This window comes from Callithrix jacchus, chromosome 7, assembly GCF_049354715.1.
Source record: "Callithrix jacchus isolate 240 chromosome 7, calJac240_pri, whole genome shotgun sequence".
Taxonomy (NCBI): Eukaryota; Metazoa; Chordata; class Mammalia; order Primates; family Cebidae; genus Callithrix; species Callithrix jacchus.
This window is the reverse complement of record NC_133508.1, coordinates 26,483,849-26,509,195: the sequence shown is the minus strand read 5'-3', so window position 1 is coordinate 26,509,195 and position 25,347 is coordinate 26,483,849. Positions and strand designations below refer to the sequence as shown.

General features: G+C 38.6%; 1 protein-coding gene and 1 long non-coding RNA gene across 9 annotated transcripts in view; one reads left to right on the top strand and one right to left on the bottom strand.

The window, feature by feature from the left end:
* Positions 1–287: 287 nt before the first annotated feature.
* Positions 288–25,347, bottom strand: part of MYO3A (myosin IIIA) — a 236,097-nt gene continuing 211,037 nt past the window's right edge. For 7 of the 8 annotated variants that reach the window (XM_035306980.3, XM_054258524.2, XM_035306978.3 and 4 more), the window contains 4 exons: positions 18,912–19,018; positions 10,672–10,712; positions 8,861–9,004; positions 288–577 (listed from right to left, as the gene is read on the bottom strand). In XM_035306980.3, coding sequence (XP_035162871.3) covers positions 427–577; positions 8,861–9,004; positions 10,672–10,712; positions 18,912–19,018 — 443 coding nt within the window. In that variant the 3' untranslated portion in view covers positions 288–426. The remainder of the gene's footprint in view (positions 578–8,860; positions 9,005–10,671; positions 10,713–18,911; positions 19,019–25,347) is intronic. The other variant, XM_035306983.3, reaches the window with a different exon arrangement.
* On the top strand, positions 6,490–22,768 carry LOC144576893 (uncharacterized). Its single transcript, XR_013519592.1, has 3 exons — positions 6,490–6,541; positions 20,789–20,872; positions 22,638–22,768. It is a non-coding gene; the product is annotated as an uncharacterized LOC144576893 (long non-coding RNA).

The window sequence follows — 25,347 nt, the reverse complement described above, 5'->3', positions numbered from 1 at the left end:
GTTTCCAAGAAAAAAGGAATCTGTGAAGTCACCCCAAATGAGAGAGGGGCTGGCGAAATCCCAAGCGCCCTGGAATCCACAGAAGGAATCACACATTTAAAAAAAAAAAAAAAAAAAAAAAAGAACAAAGAGATAGATTAGGGGAACAAGGACAGGGATGCCCCAACTGGCGGGCTGATGAGAAAGGAGGGTGCGGGAGTTCGGAGAGAAGGCGTCAGAGGAGGTTTCCCGAGGGCTCCCAGGTCTCTTCTTCCGGAGCACGGGAAGGCTGGTCCGGGCACTCAAGGGCCAAGCGCGGCAGGCAGATCCTGTGGAGATCAGGGCCGCAGCTTCAGTGCCTGCTGGTGCCAGCACCACAGTGCCCGCTTGGCCCCTGCTGCCCCGCAGGCTCCAGCGGCTTCCGACGGCGGTGTCTACCTCGCGCGGCTAGGACTGCTGGACAAGGCGCCTGCGCTGGGACGTTTTGCGCAGGAGCCTCCTGAAGTCGAAGGGGTTGGCTGCTGGCCCTCTGTCCTCCACCTCTTCTTCCTTCTCCTCCTTCTCCTCCTTTTCCTCAGGGCTCTCCACCGCCCAGCACCTGCAAGCGAAATCCGTGGTCCGGGTGTCAACCGCGCAGCAGTGGGCAGGGCATCCCCACCTACCCCGAATTAGGCGGGTCCTCATCCCCTCACTTTCTGCCAACTGTGGGCATTTAAGAAAGCCACAATCGAAATGACTGGGTAATGGCCAAACTTATCTGCGATAACTCTCAGCAGGTTTTCAAAACTCCTTTGAGCTGAGGAGCAGAGGGGCTGGCTGGTGGAGCCTGGTTTAGATATGTGCTAAGTAAAGCGTCAGAAGGTGCAGTTTTGGAAAGGTGAGTTTCATTTGAATTGCAGTAATTCACAACCAATAAACAAATATTTATTTTAATACTTTAATTTTAACATACTTTGGTCAAACAGAAAAAACCTCAAAGTGATGAAATAGACACCCAATATTTTCCATTTTAAAACTGCTCAGATGTTTCTTTAAAAAAATGCTCCCTCAAAATCTGATGAACTGCTGTTAGTGACACCAGAGCTATGATCCCTGTTGGCTTTTTCAGTGTTTCAATGTTTTCAATGAGCCTGCTGGGCTAAGTTTCTGAATCTATTGTTGGGAATCCCTGCCAATGTTTACCTTTAGATTCTGCAGCTTGTTTGGGAAGTGGAGTATTCTCTAAAAATGCAACTACATAGATTCATTCACTCCTCATTCATTCATTCATTCATTCAGGAGAGACCCACAGACAACTTAAAAACACCAGGTGGTGAAAGGTGCTATTCAGAAAAGTAAAGCTGGGTAATGGGGGGAAATGTAGTGAGTGTGTGTGTGTGTGTGTGTGCGCGCGCACGCACACACGCATGCGTGTGTGTGTACAAGCCATTTCATAGGGGGTGGTCAGGAAAGGCCTCTCTGATAAGGTGATATTTGAGGAGGGACCTGAAGGAAGACAGTGAGTAAGCCATGCAGATCTCCTGGGGAAGGACAGTAATTCCAGGATGACAGATCAACTAATGTAAAGGCCCCAAGACAAGAATGTACACTTTGTGTTCAAGGAAAAGCAAGAGGGGGAAATAGCAAGAGATGAAAGCAGGAGGAATGAGGAGTGTTGAGACCACATCAAGGACTTGACTTCTACTTAGAGTGAGAGAAACATTGAAAGGTTCTGTGCAGAGGAATAACTCGTAACAGGATCTGTCTGCCAGGATGAAAGTAGGAAGACCTGTTAAGAGATTCTGTAATAGTCCAACCAAGATTGATAGTGCCTTACACTAGGTTTGTGGAGGAGGAGGTGAGAACTGGCCAGATCCTGGTCATACTTGGAAGGAGAACTGAAAGGGTTGGCTCACTGATGGCTACTTATTTTATTTTTTATTATTGAATGTGGGGCATGAAAGAGAAGAACCAAGAATGTCCCTGAGGTTTCTGACTTAAACAACTGGAAGGGTAGAATTGTCATTTAATGAGACAGGGAAGGCTGCAGAGAAGAATACTTTTTGCAGTGAGCTAAAAATTTTAGTTTTGGTTATGCTAAGTTTGAGATATTTATTAGATATTCAAGAGGATATCAAATACATGAGTCATGATCTAGGCTAGAGAGTTCAGTTCATGAATTTTAAGTATAAAGACAGTATTTTTTCGCTTTCTTTTTTTTCTTTCTCTCTCTCTCTTTCTTCCTTTCTTCTCTTTTTCTTTCTTTTTTATTTTTTTTTTGACAGGGTCTCACTCTGTCACCCAGGCTGAAGTGCAGTGGTATAACAGCCTCAATCTCCAAAGCCCAAGTGATCCTCCTGCCTTAGCTTCCTGAGTAGCTGGAACTACAGGCATGCACCACGATGCCTGGCTACTTTTTTTGTTTTTATGTTTTTGTAGAGACAGGGTCCCACTAATGTTGCCAGGCTGATCTTGAACTCCTGGGCTCAAGTGATCCCTCTGCCTCAGCCTTCTAAAGTGCTGGGATTACAGGCATGACCCACAGTGCCAGGCCAGGAATTTTAAGTACAGATAATATTTAAGTTCATGAGAGTGCCTGTTGATAAAACAAAGGACTGGGATACTCCATTACTGAGAGACTGGTGAAATGAGAAAAGTCAGCAGAGGGAGGAAGAAAGAGCAGACAGTAAGACAAGAGGCAAACCAAGATAAGTGCTGCCCTGAAGGCCAATGAATGAAGTACTTAAGGAAAGAACAAGTACCACAGGTGTTAAATCAGAGTATGGCAAACCAGAGGTTACTGTTGACCTTGGCAGAGGCAGTTTCAGAGTCATGCTGGGAGACGAAACCTGATTGAAGTGGCTCAAGAGAATAGGAAGAAAGAATGTACAGTAGGTAGTATCATTACTCTTTCATTTATTATTTATTTACTACACTGAAGAGCAGAAAAAATGAAGGATTGTAGAGGGGGACTAGGTCAAGGGTATTTTTTTATGATGGATCTGAATGGATCATGTTCACTAATTGCCAGAAATGATTTAGTAAGAAGAACAAACATTCAAGGTGCGTTAAGAGAGAGAAGACAATTGCAGGACAATGTCCTTGAATAAATGATAGGACTTGGATTTACTGCACAAAGGGAAGGTTTTACTTTAGCTAGGATGACAGAAAAGTCATCCATAGTATCCTGAAGGAAGTGGATGGGTAAGTGGTAAGAAGGCTGATAGATTCACCATGTATCTGTTAGCTGCTACTGTGCTAAAAGAAGGTTGTCAGCTGAGAGCAAGGAAGTTTGGAGGGTTTGAGGAGAGAGGATGAAGTTTGAAAGAGTGGACTGGGAAAGGGATTTTTAGGGAAATGTAATATTCCAGAATAACTAATGGCCCATCAAACGTATGGCCATAATTTAAGTGTGATTAGATTGTTCTGATTTTACCCAGCATTGGAGTTTGCCAGTTGAATATGATTGAAGGAGACAGGGCAAGGCCATTGGAAGTATATGCAAATAATGATGAAAGGAGAGGTCTAGAACTTGGCCTGTAGATGAAATATGCCTTTATTCTGGTCTGTTCTGAACAGGGAATTAAAAAAAATAGGAAAACGAAAAAAAAAAAAAAAGAAAAAACTTTGGCAAGGTCTTTCAGGCATCTGAGCTCAGTGCATACTTGTCAGGGAAAGGTCAAGTAGCATCATGATGGGTATTGAAGGGGCAGATCATCCTCCTTTGAGTTACTGCTTGAATTTTCAATGCTATTCAGCTGATTTCTTTTTAAAGAATATTAAATATCAACTATCTTCCAGGTATATCACACACAGCATTTCTAATTCTAAGGACAACACTGCAAGGCCTTAGATTCTTGTTATTCTCAATTTGCAGATGAGAAAACAGACTGAATCTAGTTGCCATGGCTAGTAAGAAGTAAAGTGCAGATTCAAACCCAGGTCTATAGGACTCAAATCTTTTGCTTTCCTCCTTGTATCTTTTTGCCTCTTTTCTGCTGGTGCTTCTTTCACATTTCTCCTGTCTCTTAACTGAGGCACTTGTATTCTATCTTATTTTTGCCTTTTCATCCTCCATTTATCTTCTTGCCATAATTAAACCCCACTTATGCCCTAAACATCCCATATCATCTCTTACTACTGCCCAACAGAGATCCCACTATGTTCCATCTTTGAAGGAGACAAGCAAATGTCAGCCTCCTGTTGTCTTCTAGTGCAATTCTCTAATCACCAATTACCTGTCACCAGCTTTTATTCATTTAAAGTCCATGAGAACAATGAACTATACAAAAAAAAAATCAAGAAAACAATCTCATTTATAGTAGCCACAGAAAATACTTAGGAATAAATTTAACCAAGGAGGTAAAAGATCTAAACACTGAAAAGTATAAAACATTGATGAACAAAATTACAAGTGACACAAATAAGTGGAAATATATTCTGTATTCATGGATCGAAATAATGAATATTTGTAAAATGCTCATACTACCCAAAGCGATCTACAGATTCAAAGCAATCACTATCAAAATTCCAAATATAGGAAATTTTGTCTTAACAAATATAGAAAAAACAATCTTAAAATTTATATAGAACCACAGAAGAATCCCAATAGTCAAAGCTATCTTGAGCAAAAAGAAGAAAACTGGGAGAAATCACACTACCTGTTTTCAAACTATGTTACAAAGCTATAGTGTGTAAAACAGCATGGTACTGGCATAGAACAGATACATAGACCAATGGCACAAAACAGAGAGCCCAGAAACAAATCCAACATATAGTCATTTTATTTTCAACAAAGATACCAAGAACACACAATAGGAGAAAGACAGTCTCTTCAATAAATGGTGTTAGAAAAGCTGCATGTCCACATGTAGAAGAATGAAATTAGATATTATCTCATTTATAAAAGCAATCTCTCACACAAAAATCAATTTCAAATGGATTAAAGACTTAAACGTAAGACATGAAAATACAAAACTACTAGAAGAAAATATAGGGGCTAGCTCATGTGATGTTGCCTAAAAAGAGAAAAGAAAGAAATTATAGGGGAAGAGCTCCATAACATTGATCTGGGTAATGATTGTGATCTCAAAAGCACTGGCAACAAAAACAAAAATAAAAAATAGATAAATGGGATTATATTTGCTGAGCTTCTGCACAGCAAAGGAAACAATCAATAGAATGAATAAACAATCATTTAAATGGAGAAAATATTTGCAAATCATACATCTAACAAGTGGTTAATATCCAAAATATATAAGGAATTTATACAACTTAGAACAAACAAACAAACAAACAGAAAACAACCCACATATAACCCAATTAAATAATGGGCAAAAGACCCAAATAAACATTTCTTAAAAGAAGATTGAGAAATGGTCAACGTGTATATGAAGAAATGCTCAATGTCACTAATAACTGGGGAAATGGAAATTAAAAACACAATGAGATATCATCTCACTTCTGTTAGGATGGCAACTATAAAAAAGATGAAAGTTTACAAGTGTTGGCAAAAGTGGGGAGAAAAGGGAAACTGTTGCACATCATTTGTGGGAATGTCAATGAGTATGGCCATTATGAAAAACAGTACGGCAATTCTTCAAAAAGTTAAAAACAGGCCTGGCACAGTGGCTTATGCCTGTAATCCCAACTCTTTGGGAGACTGAGGTGGGTGGATCATCTGAAGTCAGGAGTTAGAGACCAGCCTGGTCAGCATGGTGAAACCCTGTCTCTACTAGAAATACAAAAATTAGATGCATGTGGTGGCAGGTGCTTGTAATCCCAACTACTCAGGAGGCTAAGGCAGGAAAATCACTTGAACCTGAGAGGCGGAGGTTGCAGCGAGCCAAGATATTGCCATTGAACTCCAGCCTGGGTGACAGAGGGAGACTGTGTTTCAAAAAATAAAAATGAAAATGAAAAGCAGAACTACTATATGATCCTACTTCTGGGCATATATCCAAAGGAAATGAAATCAGTATGTAAAAAAGATATCTGGGCTGGGTGCAGTGGCTCATGTCTGTAATCCCAACACTTTGGGAGGTCGAGGTGGCCAGATCACTTGATGTCAGTAGTTTGAGACCAGCCTGGCCAGTATGGTGAGACCCTGTCTCTACTAAAAATACAAAATCAGCAGGGCATGGTGGTGTGTCCCTGTAGTCCCAACTACTCAGGAGGTTGAGGCAGGAGAATCACTTGAAACTGGGAGGCAGAGGTTGCAGTGAGCCAAGATCACTTGGCTCTACCACTGCACTCCAGCCTGGATGACAGAGCAAGACTCCAAAAAAAAAAAAAAAAAAAAAGATATCTGCACTCAGATGTTCATTTTAACATTATTCACAAGAGCCAAGATATGGAGTCAACTTAAGAGTCCATCAAAGGATGAATGGATAAAGAGCATGTGATATATGTACACAATGGAATACTCTTCCACCTTAAAAAAGGAAAGACAACCTTCCATTGACAACATCACAATGAACCTGGAGGAAAGAATGCTAAGTGAAAGAAGTCAGGTGCAGAAAGACAAACACAGTGTGATCTCACTTATACGTGGAAGCCAAAAACAGGACAAGCACATGGAGCAGTGAGTAGAATAGTGGTTACCAGGGGATGGTGGGGGGACTGGGGAGATGTCAGTCAAAGGATACAAAATGTCAGCTAGACAGGAGGAATAAACTCAAGAGATCTATCGTACAACATGGTGATTGTAGTTAATAACAATGTAGTGTGTACTTGGAAACTGCTGAGGGTAGATTTTAAGTCTTTTCATCATAAAAAGATCAATATGTGAGGCAATTCATATGTTAATATGCATGATCAAGCCATTCCACAATGTACACATATCTTAAAACATTGTGTTCTATACCATAAGTTTATACATGTTTTATTTGTCAATTAAAGCAAAAGGCACTCAATTCACTGTTTCTGTTATCTCTTTCTTCCAGGCTTACACCCTCTCGGGCAATGTGTATACACACACACAAAGATATTCTTTGTGCACTAACATCTTCTGACACATAGTTTAGTCTCACATTTCTCCAATTGTTTCATAGCACTGTTTTGCTGTTTTGTTTTTATTTTCTATTTTAAATTCAGGATCCTGTGAAGGCTATTTTGTCCCTGTAATCTCCCTCAGGAAAAACCCTTCTCTGAGTTACCTTGTTCAGCTTTCCTATATCAGTATACTTTTCCTCTATCATGAAGGTCTTGGATACAAGGATCACATCTTATGCACCATTCTATCCACCCCTTCTTCAAATGACCAGTGTGGTCTTTTGCACAGTATGGAAATGCTGAGTAATGGTTAAGGCCATCAACTCTAAACTTAGAAAACCCTGTGTTCAAATTCTGGATCCATAAACTCATCATCAAGGTGATTTTTGCAGTCACTAAACTTTGTAGACTTAGCCTCCTCATCTATAAAATGGGGCAATAATAGTAACTGCCTCATGTGGTTGCTGTGATGATTAAATGATAATGGCTTAGTGCCTAGCCCTATGTGGGCAGTCAACAATGCTAGCTGCTAGCATTTATTCCAGTGGCTATGAAATACACAGCATTGATATCACTTAGTCTACACCAGGAGTATTTCAGGGATAGAATGCTTTCATAGCAGACATGTGCCTGCCGGTGGGGGGAAGGGGAAGAAAACACTGGAGAGGGGCAGAGTGAGCTATTAAAATGGGAAGCAGGTAAGTCAGTGAAAAGCAAATGGGCAGGGAGTGAACATCTGGGATTTTAGTTCACTAACTTAACGTGTGATCTTGGGCAAATCACTTAATCTTTCTGGCATTTAGTGATTTCCCGTACTGAGCTCTGAGGTTAGACTAGAACATCTCTAAGCTCCAACATGTTATAGTTCTGGATCCCAAGATGGAAGAGCATATCTTCTTTTGTAAACAAAGGGGAAAAAATCATAGTTCAGAGGGATTCTGAAAAAGCAAATAAGATGATAATAGACATCACTGATAGAACACCTTTCCCATGTCTCTCCTAAGTACCCTATTGCTACATTTCATCTCTACAACAACATGGTGAGTCAGTTATTAGTAAATTCTTTTGTAGATATGGAAATGTAGCTTAAAGAGGTTGGCTAACATGAGCAAGGCCACTTGACAACTAAGGGGCAGAATCAGGATCCAAACCTAAGACCATGTGACTCTAAAACTTCTTCTCTTCACCATCATGTCATGCTGTAAAATGGGTAGGGTTCTGAGGACCCTAGGCTGACAGGATATTTGTTTAGAATTTTGGATGAACAGCTTTTGGTTTTCAGCCATTGATCCCATTTTTCATAGGCTATGTTTCTGTTTTATTATGTACCCTGATCTCAAAACTCCACAGATATTTTGGGAGAAAAGAAAAAAATTCCCAAAGTATTAAATAAGCTACAAAATAAGTTAATGTCACAAAGTTGGTGGCAAGTGAGAATTCAAGTCCAAAATATGCATTTTTCTATGAATCTTTCTCTCAAATGTTTTTGGGTCTGACATCATTGATTCTGAGAAATTAACCAGCATAATTAAGAAACCAATCTGTAATTAAAATTACATTGGTCGAGCTTGAATATATATTTTGAATGTGATACATTGCTTACAATTAGATAATCATATAATAATTCATCATCCAAACTGAAGTACTTGTATTAAATAAAATGAGTTTTTGTTAATAATCACACCAAAAAAACAGGTATAAACTTAGTTTTTGCTAGGAAAACTGAGGTGTCTAATTACCCTAACATAGCACTGTACATGATGTTACTTTTAAACAACATATCACTCAAAAGATACAATATTCAGTAAGAGTGCTTTGTCATTCATCTATATATAAAGTGAAATTACTTAAGAAATGGAATTATAAGTATAAAACTGCAAATGCTGTACTTTAAAGCTTAGCTTTTTACCTTTCATTAGCCTTAATACATTGAGTCTGGAGTTCTCGCTGTGGTCTTCGTTCTCTTAAACTAGGTCTATGTTCCTTTGGTCCAGAACGACTGGGCAAAAATTCCTTATAATAGAAATCTTCCAAATCTAATAATTTTCCCTGACTGTAAATGAACACATAAACACACCATTGCATCAATCTAATTTTCTACTCACTTAAACTTACAGGATACTTGTTTTTTTCTTTAAAAGTATTTACAACAATTTAGGAGTAACATGTACATGTCATTAGAAAGTCTTGAAATGTGGGAAAAATAGAATATCCCATAAATGAAAAAGAAAAACCTTCATATCTTACCTTGAATAGAGCAGTAGCTGTGGGAACACATTTTCCTGGTTCTATTGTACTTAACTTGGCACCAAACTAGTGGTTACTAGAATAGCCAGTGATTGCATTGTTTCAGTCTGGCCAGACCAGGTCAGCAGTCACTACTGACCTTTAGGCCATTATCAGAAAAGCTCAGCTTTGTGTTCTAATACACAGCCTTTCCAAATTTTATCAGCCCTCAGTACATTGATACGTGTATAATCTTAACTTAGTTCTTTCATCAGTGATTTTCTGTCCTCCCGCTACCCTTAGTTCTTTATCGGATTAATTTCTGTGCTAGATTTTAACACCCACACATGACATACACATAAGGGTATGTCCTCAACCATTTTAATTTTTGGTTCTACTCAGGGTGCAGTCTGGTTCCTATGGTGCTCAGTGTCTACAATCTGATAGGACTTACTAAGAGATAAACCAGGTAGGTCTGGAAAACCTCCAGGTGTCACAGTGCTTCCAGGAAAACACGATTTTCAAGTTACAGATACTAATTTAGCAAGGACTTTCAGGCTGTTACTGATTCAGAAATGAAGAACTGTGTTCACTCATGCTTAATAAGAAACACTCTTGTTTTTTCTTAGCATTCACTGTCTGGAAATTGGTTGACATGAACATTGATTAAAATAGTGGTATATTAAAAGAGTAAAATATCAGTGAGAAATACAAGAAAGGAGAAAAATGTGAACTTAAGTGTGCCATAATTGTAGGTAACATAAACCTAATCTTCTTGAAAAAAAATCCATTAAATTATAAGAAGCAAGATTTAGCATGTGTAGAAGGAGAAAAAGCAAAAAGGCATTTGGGGAAAGAAAATTCATGAATACAGGCATGTTCAAATTGCCCAAGTAAAACCATTCCATGGATCAAAAAAAGGAAATTATCTATTGGGAGGGTATGATTCACTGAAAACATACTTAAGTTTTTAGTGCTATGCTGGCTCAATAGATTTCCAATAGGCAGGATCTTTTTTTTTCCTTTGGGACAGAGTCTTGCTCTGTCGCCAGGCTAGAGTGCAATGGTGCAATCTTGACTCACTGCAACCTCCATCTCTTGTGTTCAAGCGATTCTCCTGCTTCAGCCTCCTGAGTAGGTGGGATTACAGGCATCCACAACCAGGTCTGGCTAATTTTTTCTAATTTTTTGTATTTTTAGTAGGGACGGAGTTTCACCATGTTGACCAGAGTGGTCTCGATCTCTTGACCTCATGATCTGCCTGCCTCAGCCTCCCAAAGTGCTGGGATTACAAGTGTTAGCCATTGTGCCCAGCCACGATAGGCAGGATATTATAAGTTATATATAAATCACGTATTTGTAATATAAATGTATTGAGTGAACATTACTTTCCAGGTCTATCCATATAAAATAGGTGACTTAAAATAGTAATTTGAACACATAAATTTTTATTTTTGTTTGAATACCTTATTGAAATCAAGAAGTAATAATTACCTGTCTTTTCTTGGTCTTCGTTTTTCTTCTTGGATTGACTTCTGAAGGGAAAGAAGAATTCAAAAGATCTATATAATATTATGATCTTAATATAACATAATTGATATAGCACTCTAATCTTAATATGTAAATACATTTATTCTTAAAATACTGCTAGAAATAAGCAAATGGATACAATATTTTAAAAACTGAAAGAAATATAATTTACTGAACTTTTATTAATTGTAAATTTTGGGTTATTTTTACATGCCTAAACTGAAATGAATCTTCGCATTCCATATGATAAATGTATTTACCACACAGTGACCAATATAGACAAAGTTACGTAAGATCTATTTATTAAAAATGGGAGCAAATTATAAAAGTTCTGGGAAGCCCATTTCTCTACTACAAATGCAGTTGTGATGTAAGCAGGTTAATTAGGCTGCTTTGATGTCTTGCTTCTTAGTTTGCAGGTAAAACAGGTGGGTGAATATGGAGGGCAGATGCAATAGTCCACAAAAAGAATGGAATTGTGACTTCATAAACCTATAGGAGGCCATTTATGACATAAATGTGGCAGCAAGATGATATATGTTTTCATTTGAACTATGTTTTCATAGTTGAGAACTTTATGTATCAAGGTCAGAAAAAATTAAGATATTCAAGTATGGAAATAATGAGATATATGTTAATCGATACTTCAATTTGAACAGTAACAAAATGGTCCTTTGCATATAAATTTCACCTTATAGACAAACCAAGATGATCTGTGCACTGTAGCATTAGTAGTCTGTTTCTGTGTGTGTGCTACTTCAATATATTTGAGCTCATATATTTACATGTTGCCACAGCATATATGTCTTTTAGGCTGAGAAAAAAGACACCACACTCACTTTGAACAAGCTGAAAATATAATTGTGGAAACCTTATAGCAGTTATCAAGTTGGCTGGTACCATAAAAGTGTACTATAATAAAAATGGCAATTAACAATGGTTTATAAATACTGAGGCTATTCCACAGTATTTTTAGAGACATAGTAAGTCATGCTTTTTTCAGAATTTATCATTTGTCATACTCTAAAATGGTGGATGAGTGAAACAGTGCATGGCTTCTTTTATTCTTACTGGTTGGCATTTTAACGGATGAATGAGGTAGAAGTGAGTGCTTCCTTGTATCAAGTCTGCAAGGAGACCATTCAGGAAAGAGCCATGTAAGGGCAGGATATCAATTACATTCCTCCCTCCCACTTCCCATCACTTCACATTCTTGATCCAATGCCCTAGGCTAAGAGGTCCTTACTAATAATTACATTGCCAGCATAGGAACAGTGGCCACTAGCAGTTCAGTTAATGATCTCTGGGACTGGGGTGGTATTTGTTGTGGTGATTGTTGCTATTTTAACATGATTTCAGTAGTAATTTCCTACAGAGGTGCTGCCACCCTCATCCTTTACCTGAAAAAAAAGTCCCTTTTGTTCTAGGTAACAACTGTCTATAGTTCAAAGTTATGCTTAAGTGATGGCACTATGTTGAGTGACAGAGATGTGCTTTATACAACCAAAAATCAAATAATGTTCTGCCCTTGAATTCTCAGGCTGGTGAGGATCCTATTTATATATACTAGATCAGCACTTCCCTCTGGGACGTGCTGTATATAAGTTGGTTCTCAGTTATTCCTAGAAGAGGACATATTGTCCCACACTTCTTTCACTCTTTCCTGTGTTAAAATATTCTTTTTTCTTTTTTCAGGACAGGGTCTCACTCTGTGACCCAGGCCGGAGTGCAGCAGTGCAATCTCCTGCAACTTCCGCCTCCTGGCTCAAGTGATCCTCCCACCTCAGCCATCTTTGTAGCTGGGACTATAGTCATGACCCATCAGACCTGGCTAATTTTTGTATTTTTGTGGAGACAAGGTTTCACTGTGTTCCCCAGGCTGCTCTCAAACTCCTGAGCTCAAGTGATCCACCACCTCGGCCTCTCCAAGTGTTGGGATTACAGGCCTGAGCCACTGTGCCTGGTCTTGTGTTAGAATATTCTAATAAAATGTAATTCAATAATATATTTTTCCAAAAATTATTTAAGATGGCTCATGATAGAAGTAGTTACACAGTCAAAGTAATAAAGTAGACACTGTAAATGAGAAACAGAGGAGGCAAAGGAAGTAGGTGTGCTGAGATGGAGGCTTACGTTTGTCTCTTAGTTTCCAAACAGCTGGGGCTGAAAGGGGAGCACGATGCATTAATCCCTGCTCTTTGTCATGAAAAGGGAAGCATATCACTCCTCAAAGGTGAGGATTTTATAAGAAACTTATCATGTATAGTTTATACTGGGGATGTTTTTTGCTAAGGTGTACAATGTTTTCAATTATAGTTTTGAAATTACAACTTAAAAACTTGAAATTTGAAATGAAAATAAAGAAGCAGATGTCCCATGGCAATTTCTTGTAGAACCAGAGTAGAGAAAAGAGAGAAAGAGGAGACAATCATGACTCAAGTAGATATTCTGGTGAGGGTGTTTCTTGAGGAAGTCTTTAAAGAATAATGTCTTAATTCTGAAGACTTTGAAGAACCTGTTCCTTAATCAGGCACATCACACTCCCCCTTCACCTCCACCCAACATAAAGAAACATGTTTTATGAGAAAACATTAAAATTCCTATCCATTACATCATTGTGAGCACAATATTACTTTCCTTTTGGTAATACACTACCAATTTATTTATGGATGAAGAAGGAGCTAAAACGTAGAAATGAAGAAGGAAAAAAAGGCTTTGGAGCAGCCAAACTAGCTACTGCTGTAGTTCAGGGAAAGTACTGGAGAGAATTATAAAATTGGAAGGGATCTCTGATAGGATTGTGTTCTATTACTCGTTTTTGTTTTGAGGAAACTTGGCCCTGAGTCGTTTTTGCTGATGTCGCACTCGCCCTCCACTAATGTTCTCCTCCACAGGCACGCTTCTGTGGCTTGGCTCACTCTTTTTTTTTTTTTTTCTGAGACGGAGTTTTCGCTTTTGTTACCCAGGCTGGAGTGCAATGGCGCGATCTCGGCTCACTGCAATCTCCGCCTCCTGGGTTCAGGCAATTCTCCTGCCTCAGCCTCCTGAGTAGCTGGGATTACAGGCACGTGCCACCATGCCCAGCTAATTTTTTGTATCTTTAGTAGAGACGGGGTTTCACCATGTTGACCAGGATGGTCTCGATTTCTTGACCTCGTGATCCACCCGCCTTGGCCTCCCAAAGTTCTGGGATTACAGGCTTGAGCCACCGTGCCCAGCCGACTTGGCTCACTCTTATTTTGGACACAGCAGCAGCAACATTTCCTGGATGTAAGAGATAAAGAGCATCAAGTCACAGGAAACAGCCAATATTGACATTAAGGCCGCCAGAATGACCATTGTAAGAAGTGACATCTCAGGAGGAAAAAAAAGTTATAAAAATAGCAAAACAACAGAAAGCAGAGAGGTTTGTATTGGACAAATGTGAAGGAAATAATTTTCCACAACTCAACAGCCCCTGCGGGTACTGTACTACAGGAGTCTATTAACAGTCTTCTAGCTGTTAGCAGCACAGTGTTCCAAGGACTATGGCCATAACAGTAAGCAAAGGCCCTGCCTCCAAAAAGCTTCTAGTTTAGATGGGGAAGTCAGGCAGGAGACAAGAGGACAAATAAATATTTATAAATGCACTGAAGAGGGCTGGGTATGATGGCTTATGCCTGTAATCCCAGCACTTTGGGAGGCCAAGGTGGGCAGATCACCTGAGGTCAGGAGTTTGGGACTAGCCTGGCCAACATGGTAAAATCCCGTCTGTACTAAAAATACAAAAAAATTAGCTAGTCATTGTGGCAGGTGCCTGTAATCACAGCTACTTGGGAGGCTGAGGCAGGAGAATTGCTTGAAATCAGTAGGCAGAGGTTGCGGTGAGCCAAGATCATGCCACTGCACTCCAGCCTGGGCATCAAAGTGAGACTCTGTCTCAAAAAACAAACACACAAAAAATACAAAATGCACTAAAGAAAAATGAAGCAGGCCAGGGGCATACAGAGAGATAGGGTGTTGCCTTAGACATGGTGGTCAGGGATCCTCTCTGGTAAGTATAGATCCAAATGAACCAACTCAATTGCCCCATAGATTGTTCTTTTTGATAAACATAGAAACTTACCCTTCTGGTCCTAAAGCTTGAAATTTATATTTGTTTTATCTGAGTTCTTTCCTCAGGAAATAACTTTCAGTCCTCTCAAAAAAGTATGAAAGAACTGAAACTCACCAGATCACTGTACTCTTTCACCATGATTGCTTCCTTGCCCCTCCCTAGATCTTGTTTTCTTAAACATTGTTACATTTCCTCCCTGCTATATAAACCCTGGTGTTAGTCAGGGAGAAGGATTTTAGATTGAGCTCCCATCTCCTCAGCTGCAGTACCTGATTAAAGCCTTCTTTCTTGGCAATACTCGTTGGCTCAGTGATTGGCTTTCTGTGCAGCGTGCAGCAGGACCTCAACCAAACCCCTGGTGTTTCAGTAACATGAATCAAGTACAAACATTTTGAATAGTGCTACAATATAAGTTCACAGTAATGTATTGCATATTTCAAAATAACTAAAACAGTGCAATTGGGATGTTCTTAACACAAAGAAATAATAAATGACAGATACTCCAGTTACCCTGATTTGATCATTATGCATTGTATACTTGTATCAAAATATCACATGCACTCCATAAACATATACAACTAGTATATATCCATAAAAATGGAAAATAAAACATTAAAAAAGTAAGAAACATTTTCATTTGCTAAAGTGACCCTGGGTCATCAAGAAAGAGTTTTAAGTATGTAGTATAATATATTTTAGAAAGACTTTCATAAAAACCATTTAAAATTACAGAAAGTGTTTGGTGGTTGAAGGGAGTGGGGCCCCATTACAGCCACACTTTTCACTGTGTGTTATGCCTCAAATCCTGGGAAGGGCCAGATAACTATGAACACATGGTATGTTTTCACTTGTAATACTCCTTTTCTGTGTTTTATTTTTCATTGAAGCCATAAGATTTCAAGACTTAGAGTTACAAAAAAGGATCCTATTCCTAATAGGATATATAGAAATACAGTCACTAAAAAATAATAGTCTGATGACAAAGTAAGCTTCTTGGGGATAGAACTTACTTATGAGGCTCGGAGTTTGCTCCATAGTTCTCACTGGTTGTTAGTAATAAACATTTCACTTCTTTTTTACAATTTCTCATACTGGGAATACTATCTGCTGTTGAAGCCATCACAATCATTTGTCATTTCAGTTGTACTTAATAAAGACCATTGAGTATCATTTACTACTTAAATTCGGGATTAGGAGGGAATGTCTGGTAATTTCTAATCTTGTTTCTGCTGTTCTGTTTAACTGCATAAACAAATGTCAGTTTATTTGCTGCTTTGCTTTTTAGATTATTTTAGCAGCACAGGAAAAAATCAATGTCATTTCTTAATCAGCTTCTGTTATAAAGTGACTGTCAAAGGCAGGTATCTGGAATTTTAGATTTTTCTCAATTTACTCCGATTTGTTTTCATTCTTTTATTTTATTGCTCTCATTTGTACAATACAACATATATTGCATGCCTGCTATGTGTCAGGTTGAATGCAATAGGCAAACTCTTTGACTTTGTGGAAGTCATACCAATCCTTCTTTAGCATGATAAAGTGTCATAAAAGGGAAGTATGGGCTGCTTAGGGAGGATATAGGAAGAGCTATCTTGGGATTTCAGAATGACAAGAAGTTTTCCTGAAGAAAAAGACATCTAGACTGAAGGTGTTTTGATCATGAAAGATGAGAAGAGAAAGAGGCTGTGTGTTCCAGGATGACAAAAGGGCATGTCCAAGGACAAATGTTCATGGACAATTTGAAGAGGAGAAAGCAGGTGACTGGAAAGGAGGGGTGGAGTGGAGAGTTTGGAGGGGTGAATGAATGAATATCAAGCACAGAGGCTGGAAAGGTGAGCAGGGCCCAGATTTTGACAGCCCTCCATGTCTTAGGACAGTGGGAAGTAGTGGAAAAGTTCCATCCATGGGAGGATAGTATAATTGGATATTAATTTTAAAATAAAACTCTGGCCACAGTGTGGAAAATACATTAATTAGAAGGGGAAAAACAAGAGCCCAAGTGACCAGTAAGAAAAGTGACTCAGAAATAATGGCAAGACAAGACATGCTGGCCCGGAAGAGGGTATTAGCACACAGCATGGAGAGAAACAGAAACTCAAGGGATATTTGGATTTAGATTTTTGAATATGGAAGATGAGAATGAGGGAGAAGTCAAGGTTATAGTCAGATTACTGGCTTGTACAATTAGTTGACTATTCAAAAAAGACCACATATTGTGTGATTCTATTTATAGAAAATGTCCAGAATAGGCAAATTGATAGAAACAGAAACTAGATTGGTGATTGCCTAGGGCTTGGGGCAGGGGGTGGGAGCTGGGAAGTGACTTCTAATGGGTTTCTTAAGGTGATGAAAATGTTGTAAAATTGACTGTGATTAAGTGATTGTACTAAAAACCATTTAATGTATATTTAGATGTGTGAATTGTATGGCATGCAACTTATATCTCAACAAACTGTGTGTACAGTCATGTATGGATGTGTTTGTGTGTATATCTATATATCTATATATCTATATATGTATACATGAATGCCTGTGTGTATCCATGTAGCATATGTAAAACGAACATTAGGTAGTTTGATATTTGAGTTGGGGGCTACAGAGAGATTTAAGCCAGTGATAAAGATTCAGAAATCAGCAGTCACTGAGGTCATGGTAGCTAATTAGATTGTCTAAAGGAAATGAGAGGGGAAGAGAATGGAAGATCGAATTCTGGGCAACACCCAAAGGGAGGCAACTCTCTGGAAACTGAAAAGAAATCACTAGAGAGAAGGGAAAGAACTAGAGAAGACTGGCTAACTTGAAGGTCGAGTATGAGCTTCATTTTTTGCCTGCAACATGGAAAACTTATTTCCAAGTGATTCTCTGGGTTTCGACACATCTGGGTTCTCCAGAGCATAGGGTAATGCTGGTCTCTCACTGTGGCAGTGAGGACTGGAAGAGTGAATAAATATTGCAAATGGAGGACCAGCCAGTGGCAGCAAATGCCCTGGGAGAATTGAGGGAATGAAGCTCACCTGCAGAGTTTCAAGCAGTTCACTGTGGCTCAAGGACAAGAAGAGGGTGAGAAAAGAGGCTGAAGGGCAGTCGCAGGTCCAATGAAGAAGGCCTTGGAAGGAATTAGGACTTCATCCTGAAGGAGTTGCTGAGCCATTAAAGGAACAATTAAGGGAGGAGTATGCTCAAAGGTATGGTTTAGAGACATTTTCACGTGCAGGCTGGACAGGACACAAATTAGACAGTTAGGTGGGACCTGAAATATTCCAGAATGGGAAATGATGATAGTCTGAAATATGGTAATTGCTGTGAGGTTAGAGGAGAGAAATGAGTTGGAGTGAGCTCTTGCAGGTAGAAGCCACAGTTTAGAGACACTGATGGATTACAGGTATGAGAGAGAGGACAAGATCCAGAATGACTCCCAGGTTCTTGGTTTAGGAAACCATGTGGTTGACAGTGGCATTCATGGAGAACAGGAACATGGTTGGAAGGCCAGGATAGCAAGGGTGAGGAAAATGAGTCCTCATGTTGTGAGTGAGCAGGAGCTGTGGGGTCAGAAGACCTCAGTAAAACAAATGGCCTGGCAGCTGAGACATGTTTATCTATGTCTCAGAATCCTGATCTGAGAGATATGGATAGTACATTCAGGGCTTCTTCCAGGATTAGCTATCACAGTGGATGTGAATGAGCCTCATTCTAGGCCTGGAATTTAAAAGATGCTCAATAAATGTCTATTTCTCCCCCTTTTTCCTTTTCTTCTAGTTTTATCATAACCCACCCATTTATACCAAAGCCTCTCTCTGGAGAGTTCCTGCAATGATGGGTTTCCCTTTCTGAGTTGATATTTTCATATTAGCTTAGATTAATGGACCAGCAGAGAAAGCTACAAGGAGGATGTTGTAGGTACTACTATGGGAGAGGCTTGAATGTGAGGAAGAAGGGCTGGAGGAGATCCAAGTGCCCAGGCCAGGGGAGGGCACTGAAGAGGAGACCAAGGACATCTCTGTCTTGCCAAGCCTTCCTTTGTGCCAGGCACCTAATCTAGCCACAGTTTTCACACTGGCCATTAGTGGATGTGATGGCTCCCATCTAATAGTAAGAGTGAACCACTTACATGTAGTAGATAATAGTATGTGGAGTCTTCGGGGTTATTTAATGTTTTGGGTTTCCGGGGTCGTCTTGGGGGTCTCAATATTTTTGGCTCTTCTCCTTTAGAGATACCTATAAGAAAGGTGATCATAAGCAAATATTCAATTACAAAGACTATTATCAAGTGATGTTTTCCTTTTGGGTTAAATAAGAAATTATATACATACAACTGAGGCTAGAGCTGGAGAAAAAGGAAATACTTCTGTTGCACAACCAACCCTTATCCTACTCCTCACCACACGCTTTCCTGGTGGTCTAGGGCTTTGAGAGCTAAGGGGAAGAAAACAAAAGGAAGAAAAGAAACGCAGCTGGGTGCAGTGGCTTATGCCCTATAATCCCAGCACTTTGGGAGGCTGAGGCAGGCAGATCACTTGAGGTCAGGAGTTCAAGACCAGCTCGGCCAACATGGTGAAACTCCATTTCTACTAAAAATACAAAAAAATTAGCCAGGTGTGGTGGCAGGCACCTGTAATTCTAGCTACTTGGGAAGCTGAAGGAGAATCGCTTGAACCCGGGAGGCAGAGGTGCAGTGAGCTGAGACTGCGCCACTGCTCTCCAGCCTGGGAGAAAATAATGAAACTCTGTCTCAAAAAAAAAAAAAAGAAAGAAAGAAAGAAAACAGAAAGAAAAAAAAAGATGCATAGTTTGTCATATGGAAATCAAGTAGAGCAGTTCAGAGGATGGGTAAGGTCAGGGGTCAAAGCCACCAGAAAAGAATTAAAACGGAGTGTTAGACTCACAGAACCTCTGCTGTCCCTTCTCTTCCCCTTGTACCAGCCTCACATGTGACCCATCTGTCCAAGCACTGCATGATCTTCATTTTTAAGTACCACCTCATATGTTATGGCCTCAGATGAAGAGAATGCTCATTTGCGGAGTTGACTCTTTCTGAAAAGCCTAATCTATTCTTTCTCCAAAATTTAGAACCTCAAACTAGTAGCATTTTCAGACCTGACATTAAAACAGTGACCAATAAAGAATAAATTTTGTCATCTTTTCCTACTCTTTCTGTTAATATAGCCAAGATCCGAAACCTGGAGCAATGCTGTCAGAGCTTCCAGTGATGTGTACACTTGGATGTTCATGTTCATTACAAGTGGCTTTATATTTACAGAGCTAATAGACCTAATTAAATATTTCTATTTTTTTCATGATTCTTGACCATCCCATCCACCGACTGGGTTTGTGCAAATATGTCTGCTCAATAGATCAGGGTAAAAGTGGTGGGCTGGGTAGGGTGCTAATTGTAAAGCGTCATTCAATACATCTGAGCATATATTTATAAGTAGACTTTAAAAGCAGTAATAGCTCATTCTTGCATACAGTAAAGGGGCAGTGATGATTCCTAATCCCCAGATGTAAAAATACGCAGAGAAACGGAGTTGTCCCAAACTATACTAATCAAACCAATGGACATTTATATTTATTATATGTAAACAACTGTGATTGGCAGTGCAAATCAGCTTTAGCCAAGGGTGAGAGACTCACAGATGTCTAACTTTCTAGTTCCCTGACCAGCCCATAGAGGTGAAGATATTGATCACAGCAGCATTCATATTCTGACATTATCCAGCTCATTCATTCTAAAGGTATGGGAAATCACTGGGTGACAAAGGAGATCAGCTTATTAGGAGTACTTCATAGAGGTGTAGTGCATGGATCAATGCTTATCAGAGAAACCTCAACAATCACACATTACTGTCCTTTTTGGAATAAAACATAAAAAAGAGATCTTTGTCAATGAGACCATGTTAATACAGATTAGTAACAGACAAAAGTGAAAGCACTTGTCTGACCCATCCCTGGAGGTTCATCTCCCATTCTCTCTCTCCCTTCTTCAAGGAATAGAAGGAGGTGGTGGAGGGAGTCCAAGTATCTGAGCCATTTCTGATCCATCCTAGACTGTCACAGGCACGAGGAAAGAGGGTAAGGCCTGAATTCTTGCCACCACCATAAATAGTGGTCTTTTTTTTCCTTCTCATTATCATCTCTCCCAGTGCTGATTATTAAATAGCTTCTATTGGCTCTTGCAAAATTTTCTCATTTCAAAATGCATTTGTCATATCCATTTATATTACTAATTTGAATCTGAATGGCAAGAAACATAAAAATATGGTATAAGTTATTAGATGTTATTAATATTTTTAGAAACATGAATGTGGTGTGTGACTAAATTGTAACTTGGCTTTAATATTATTTAAAATCTGAATTAAAATATCAGAACATTACTATTGTAATACAAATTAATGAAAATGAAGATGGCCAAGAAGTTAATAATTGCCAAGAGAGTGAAAAACAAAAAAAGGTTCTGGGAATAAAGGCATTCTTGACCTTGTATTCGTTTTTACTAAATGTTCCCCCATTCAATCTGATTTCTCTATTGAAAATGTTTTTATTTTTTGCCAAAACCACAATTCCCTTTGCGCCAACCGAATAGAAGGTCAAGGGTGCATTTCATTAACAAATCCTAAGGTCCTTTATCAGTCCCTATCGTCTCTTACCCTTCATCATTAGGCATTATTAAACACCCCTTGTCTTCATGACTCAGGATAAAGTTTCTGAAGGTAGATGCCTTATCTTACTTTTCTTTGTATTCCCAGTACTTATAGAAATGCTTGACACATGGTAAGTGCTTAATAAAAGTTTGCTAGATGACTAAGTGATCTTCCCCTTGTTTCCTGGATTAAATCATCCTCTCCTCAGCTCCTGGAAATTTCTGGTGTGCTCCATACACATGACTTTCTAATGCACACCTCAGGTTTGACCCTCCCATCCCACAGGAGCTCCTGCCCTAATTTCTTACTTCTTACTGAATACTTCTCTCTCGGACTCAAATGAAGCCACAGTCATCTTTCTTCCTCATCTAAGATTCTGTACACTACGACCTCAAAGGCAGCATTATTTCTGCCTCTCAAGTTGAAAACACTGGTATTACCTTTGCCATGTGCCTCTTCTTCATTTCCTACAGACAATCATTAACTTCTGTCCATTGTTTTGACACATTCTTTGAAATATCTAATATTCACCCACCACTTAGTCTCATTTGCCATTGCAATCACTCTGGTTGAAATGACTCATTGAATAACTGTGGAAGAGTCTCAATCTGGTTTCTATGCTTTATCTCACAAATGAAAACCAGATTTTCCTTTCTTAAATACCACTTTAATTGCGAAAGTTCTAGTTTCAAAAATTTATGATGACGTCTTTTTTTCTTCTTCATCAAGTTTAAACTTCTGACTAGGTTATTTATAATCTTAGTAATTTCAATTCTATCTCCCATTTTCCCCTGAAGGAACTATCTCCTCTTGTTAGTCCAGTTATCTCACTGATAAACCACATTAATAGCTGTAACTTTGCTTCTTCTCACCTTCTCATAGAAAAGCTTTTCATAGCCTCACTGAAATCTTAAGCTTGTTCAATGTCCACCTTCAATCCTATCTTTCTCATGAAGCTTTCACTGACTCCCCAGTTATCTCTCTCTCATTGAGCATAAATCGTACTTGCTAGTTGCACAAACCATTTGAAACCTCTTACAGGCTGAATTGTGTCACCTCAAAATTTACATGTTGAAATCTTAACCTTCAGTACCTCAGAGTATTTGGAGATAGGGTCTTTAGCAAGGTAATTAAGTTAAAATGATGTCATTAAAGTGGGTCCTAATCTAATGTGACTGCTGTCCTTATAAGAACAGGAGATTAAGACAGACACATGCAAAAAGAAGACCATGAGAATATGAGCATCTAAAGCCAAGGAAAAAGGCCTCAGAGGAAGACAACCTTGCTTACATCTTGATCTTGACCTTCTAGCCTCCAGAACCGTGAGAAAGTAAGTTTCTGCTGTTTAAGTCACTCAGTCTATGGTACTTTGCTATGGCAGCCCTGGAAAACCAATATAGAATGTAACCCCACCATTTTGCCACTTACTATTTTTTGCTGTGATTGTGTTTATTTTAAATAGTGGAACTAGAAGTCTCCGGATGGTGGGGATCATGACTTAGGTTTTGATGTCTTTGTGTCATTTCACTGGTGGTCTAAATGTAGTAGTGTTTGGAGATGCAGAAAGTGTGATTTCATTTCAGCTTAGAGATGTAGTGCTAAGTGAATAGTAGATACCCATATACTTCTGTGAACTGGATCACTATTGTCACCACATATAAAAATAAATCCCTGATGCTTTAAAGATAAATGTAAATAAAAAAATAATAAAGCTGTTGGAAGAAAATCTGGGGTAATTCATGAACAATCTAGGGGTATGAATGTTTCAATCAAAACTCAGAAGTCATAAAAAAGACAGACATATTTGCCTATTAAATATAGGCAAAAACCTTTTTTTGGCAACAAGGTCAAAAGACATATGATAGACTTGGAAGGTTATATTTACAACACAGATATAAACAAAAGGTTCATATTTTTAATATGCAAAGAGCGCTAACAAATGACTACCAAAAATATAGACCAACAGAAAAGTGAGCAAAAGATTTAAGTAGAAAATTCAAGATGAGCAAATCCAAAAACCAAATTCAGGGAAGGCACCTGAATTAACTAGCAGATAAAGGAATATAAATGAAAATAAGATGTGATTTTACTCCAGACACATTAGCAAAGATTAAAAAGAAGGATATTACTGATGGACAGGATGTCAGGACAAGTGTATGCTCCCAAATTGTTGAAGAAAATGTCAATTGCTAGAGCCTTTTAGTAAAGCAATCATCTTGTAACTCAATAACTTTATCCCTGGGGATTTATCCCATAATATTAAAATTCTAGTATATAAGTACATTTTCAAAGATATTTACTGCAACATTTTTCATGGTAGCAAAAAATGGAAACAAAGAGAATACCTAACAACAGGGAAAAGGTTATATAATTATTGTGATTCATAAATAAAGGATTATGCAGCCATTAAAAACAATAAATTACGGCTATACTAGTTGATGCGCAGAGATTCCTGCAAAGGTACTGCGAAAAGCAAGTTGCTTAAGTGTTTATATTATGATCATATTATTATACTATTTATATAAAACAATGATGAAAATCTGTTATGTATATACCTGCATGTATGTAAATCTGCAAAAAATACATGTTCTATAACAAGAGTTCCCTTGGTTGGGGGTAAGCATTGTGGGTTGACAAGGGGAACAGAGGGGAGGAAACAGGAAAAAAAGAAAACAAAACACTACATTAAATGAGAGTCCTGGAACGGGACAGGCGTGGTGGCTCACACTTGTGATCTCAACACTTTGGGAGGCTGAGGCAGGTGGATTACTTGAGGCCAGGAGTTTGAGATCAGCCTGGCCAACATGGTGAAACACCATCTCTACTAAAAATGCAAAAATTAGCTGGGTGTAGTGGCACATGCCTGTAATCCCAGCTACTAGTGAGGCTGAGGCAGGAGAATCACTTGAACCCGGAAGGCAGAGGTTGCAGTGAGCAGAGATTGTGCCACTGCATGCCAGACTGGGTGACAGAGCAAGATTCTGTCTCAAAAAAAAAAAAAATTCTGGAATGTATGATAGGGTAGCATTGGTATAAAATTATAAATATGCATGTCAGTGTCTACATATTATGGAGATTTTAAAAATCGAAATGCATTGAATTTTCAGAATTTCTGAAAATTGAATCTGCTGTAGTGTTAGCTTCTTGACATTTTTTCTTCACCAGGATAATCTAAAGCCAAAGTGTTGACTAGTCTTAAGGGGTGTCTCACTTAAGATATTGCAATGCAAGGTGGCCAGCCAGTAAATTAAAATGATGATGAATGTATTGTATTCAACAGACTATGATTGCTCTGCTTAAATTCCTTCAGACTATTTTTTTTAAGAGGAAACTTCCCATGAGCTTATCAGCATGCAAATATTTCAGAGAGGCATATATTTATTTGCCCTCTAATGGATCTGTGATTTTTTTTCCTTTGGGAAACTATAAACACTGTCTACTAACATCATCCTAACCCCTTAATTACAAAAGTGACATAAACATTTATAATCACAAATTATCAGCAGCATATCAATGTGGGCACTAGCATAATTAGGTTTGTGGCTATTTTGTGTGATGTGTATGGTAAATATTAGCTTGTAAAGGTTATTGCTGTATTAAATAGCCAGAAGGTAAGATATTTATTTATATTGCAGTTGTGGTAATAACATCATTATGTGTTTTGGTTTATCAGAAATGCACTTTTTTTTTGGATAATAATCACCTAACATCTCAACTATTTTGCATTCAGAAGATAGATTTAAAACTCATTGCCAGGGAAAACTGCTTTAGAAAATTAAATTTCAGTATTATTCTCATTTTAATTACACTGTTTTACTTAAGTATACAAGCCGAGTATAATTTGCAGAAGTATCACATGTCTAAATCAAATATTAGCCAAAACAGAAATGCATGTGTTCCTATAAT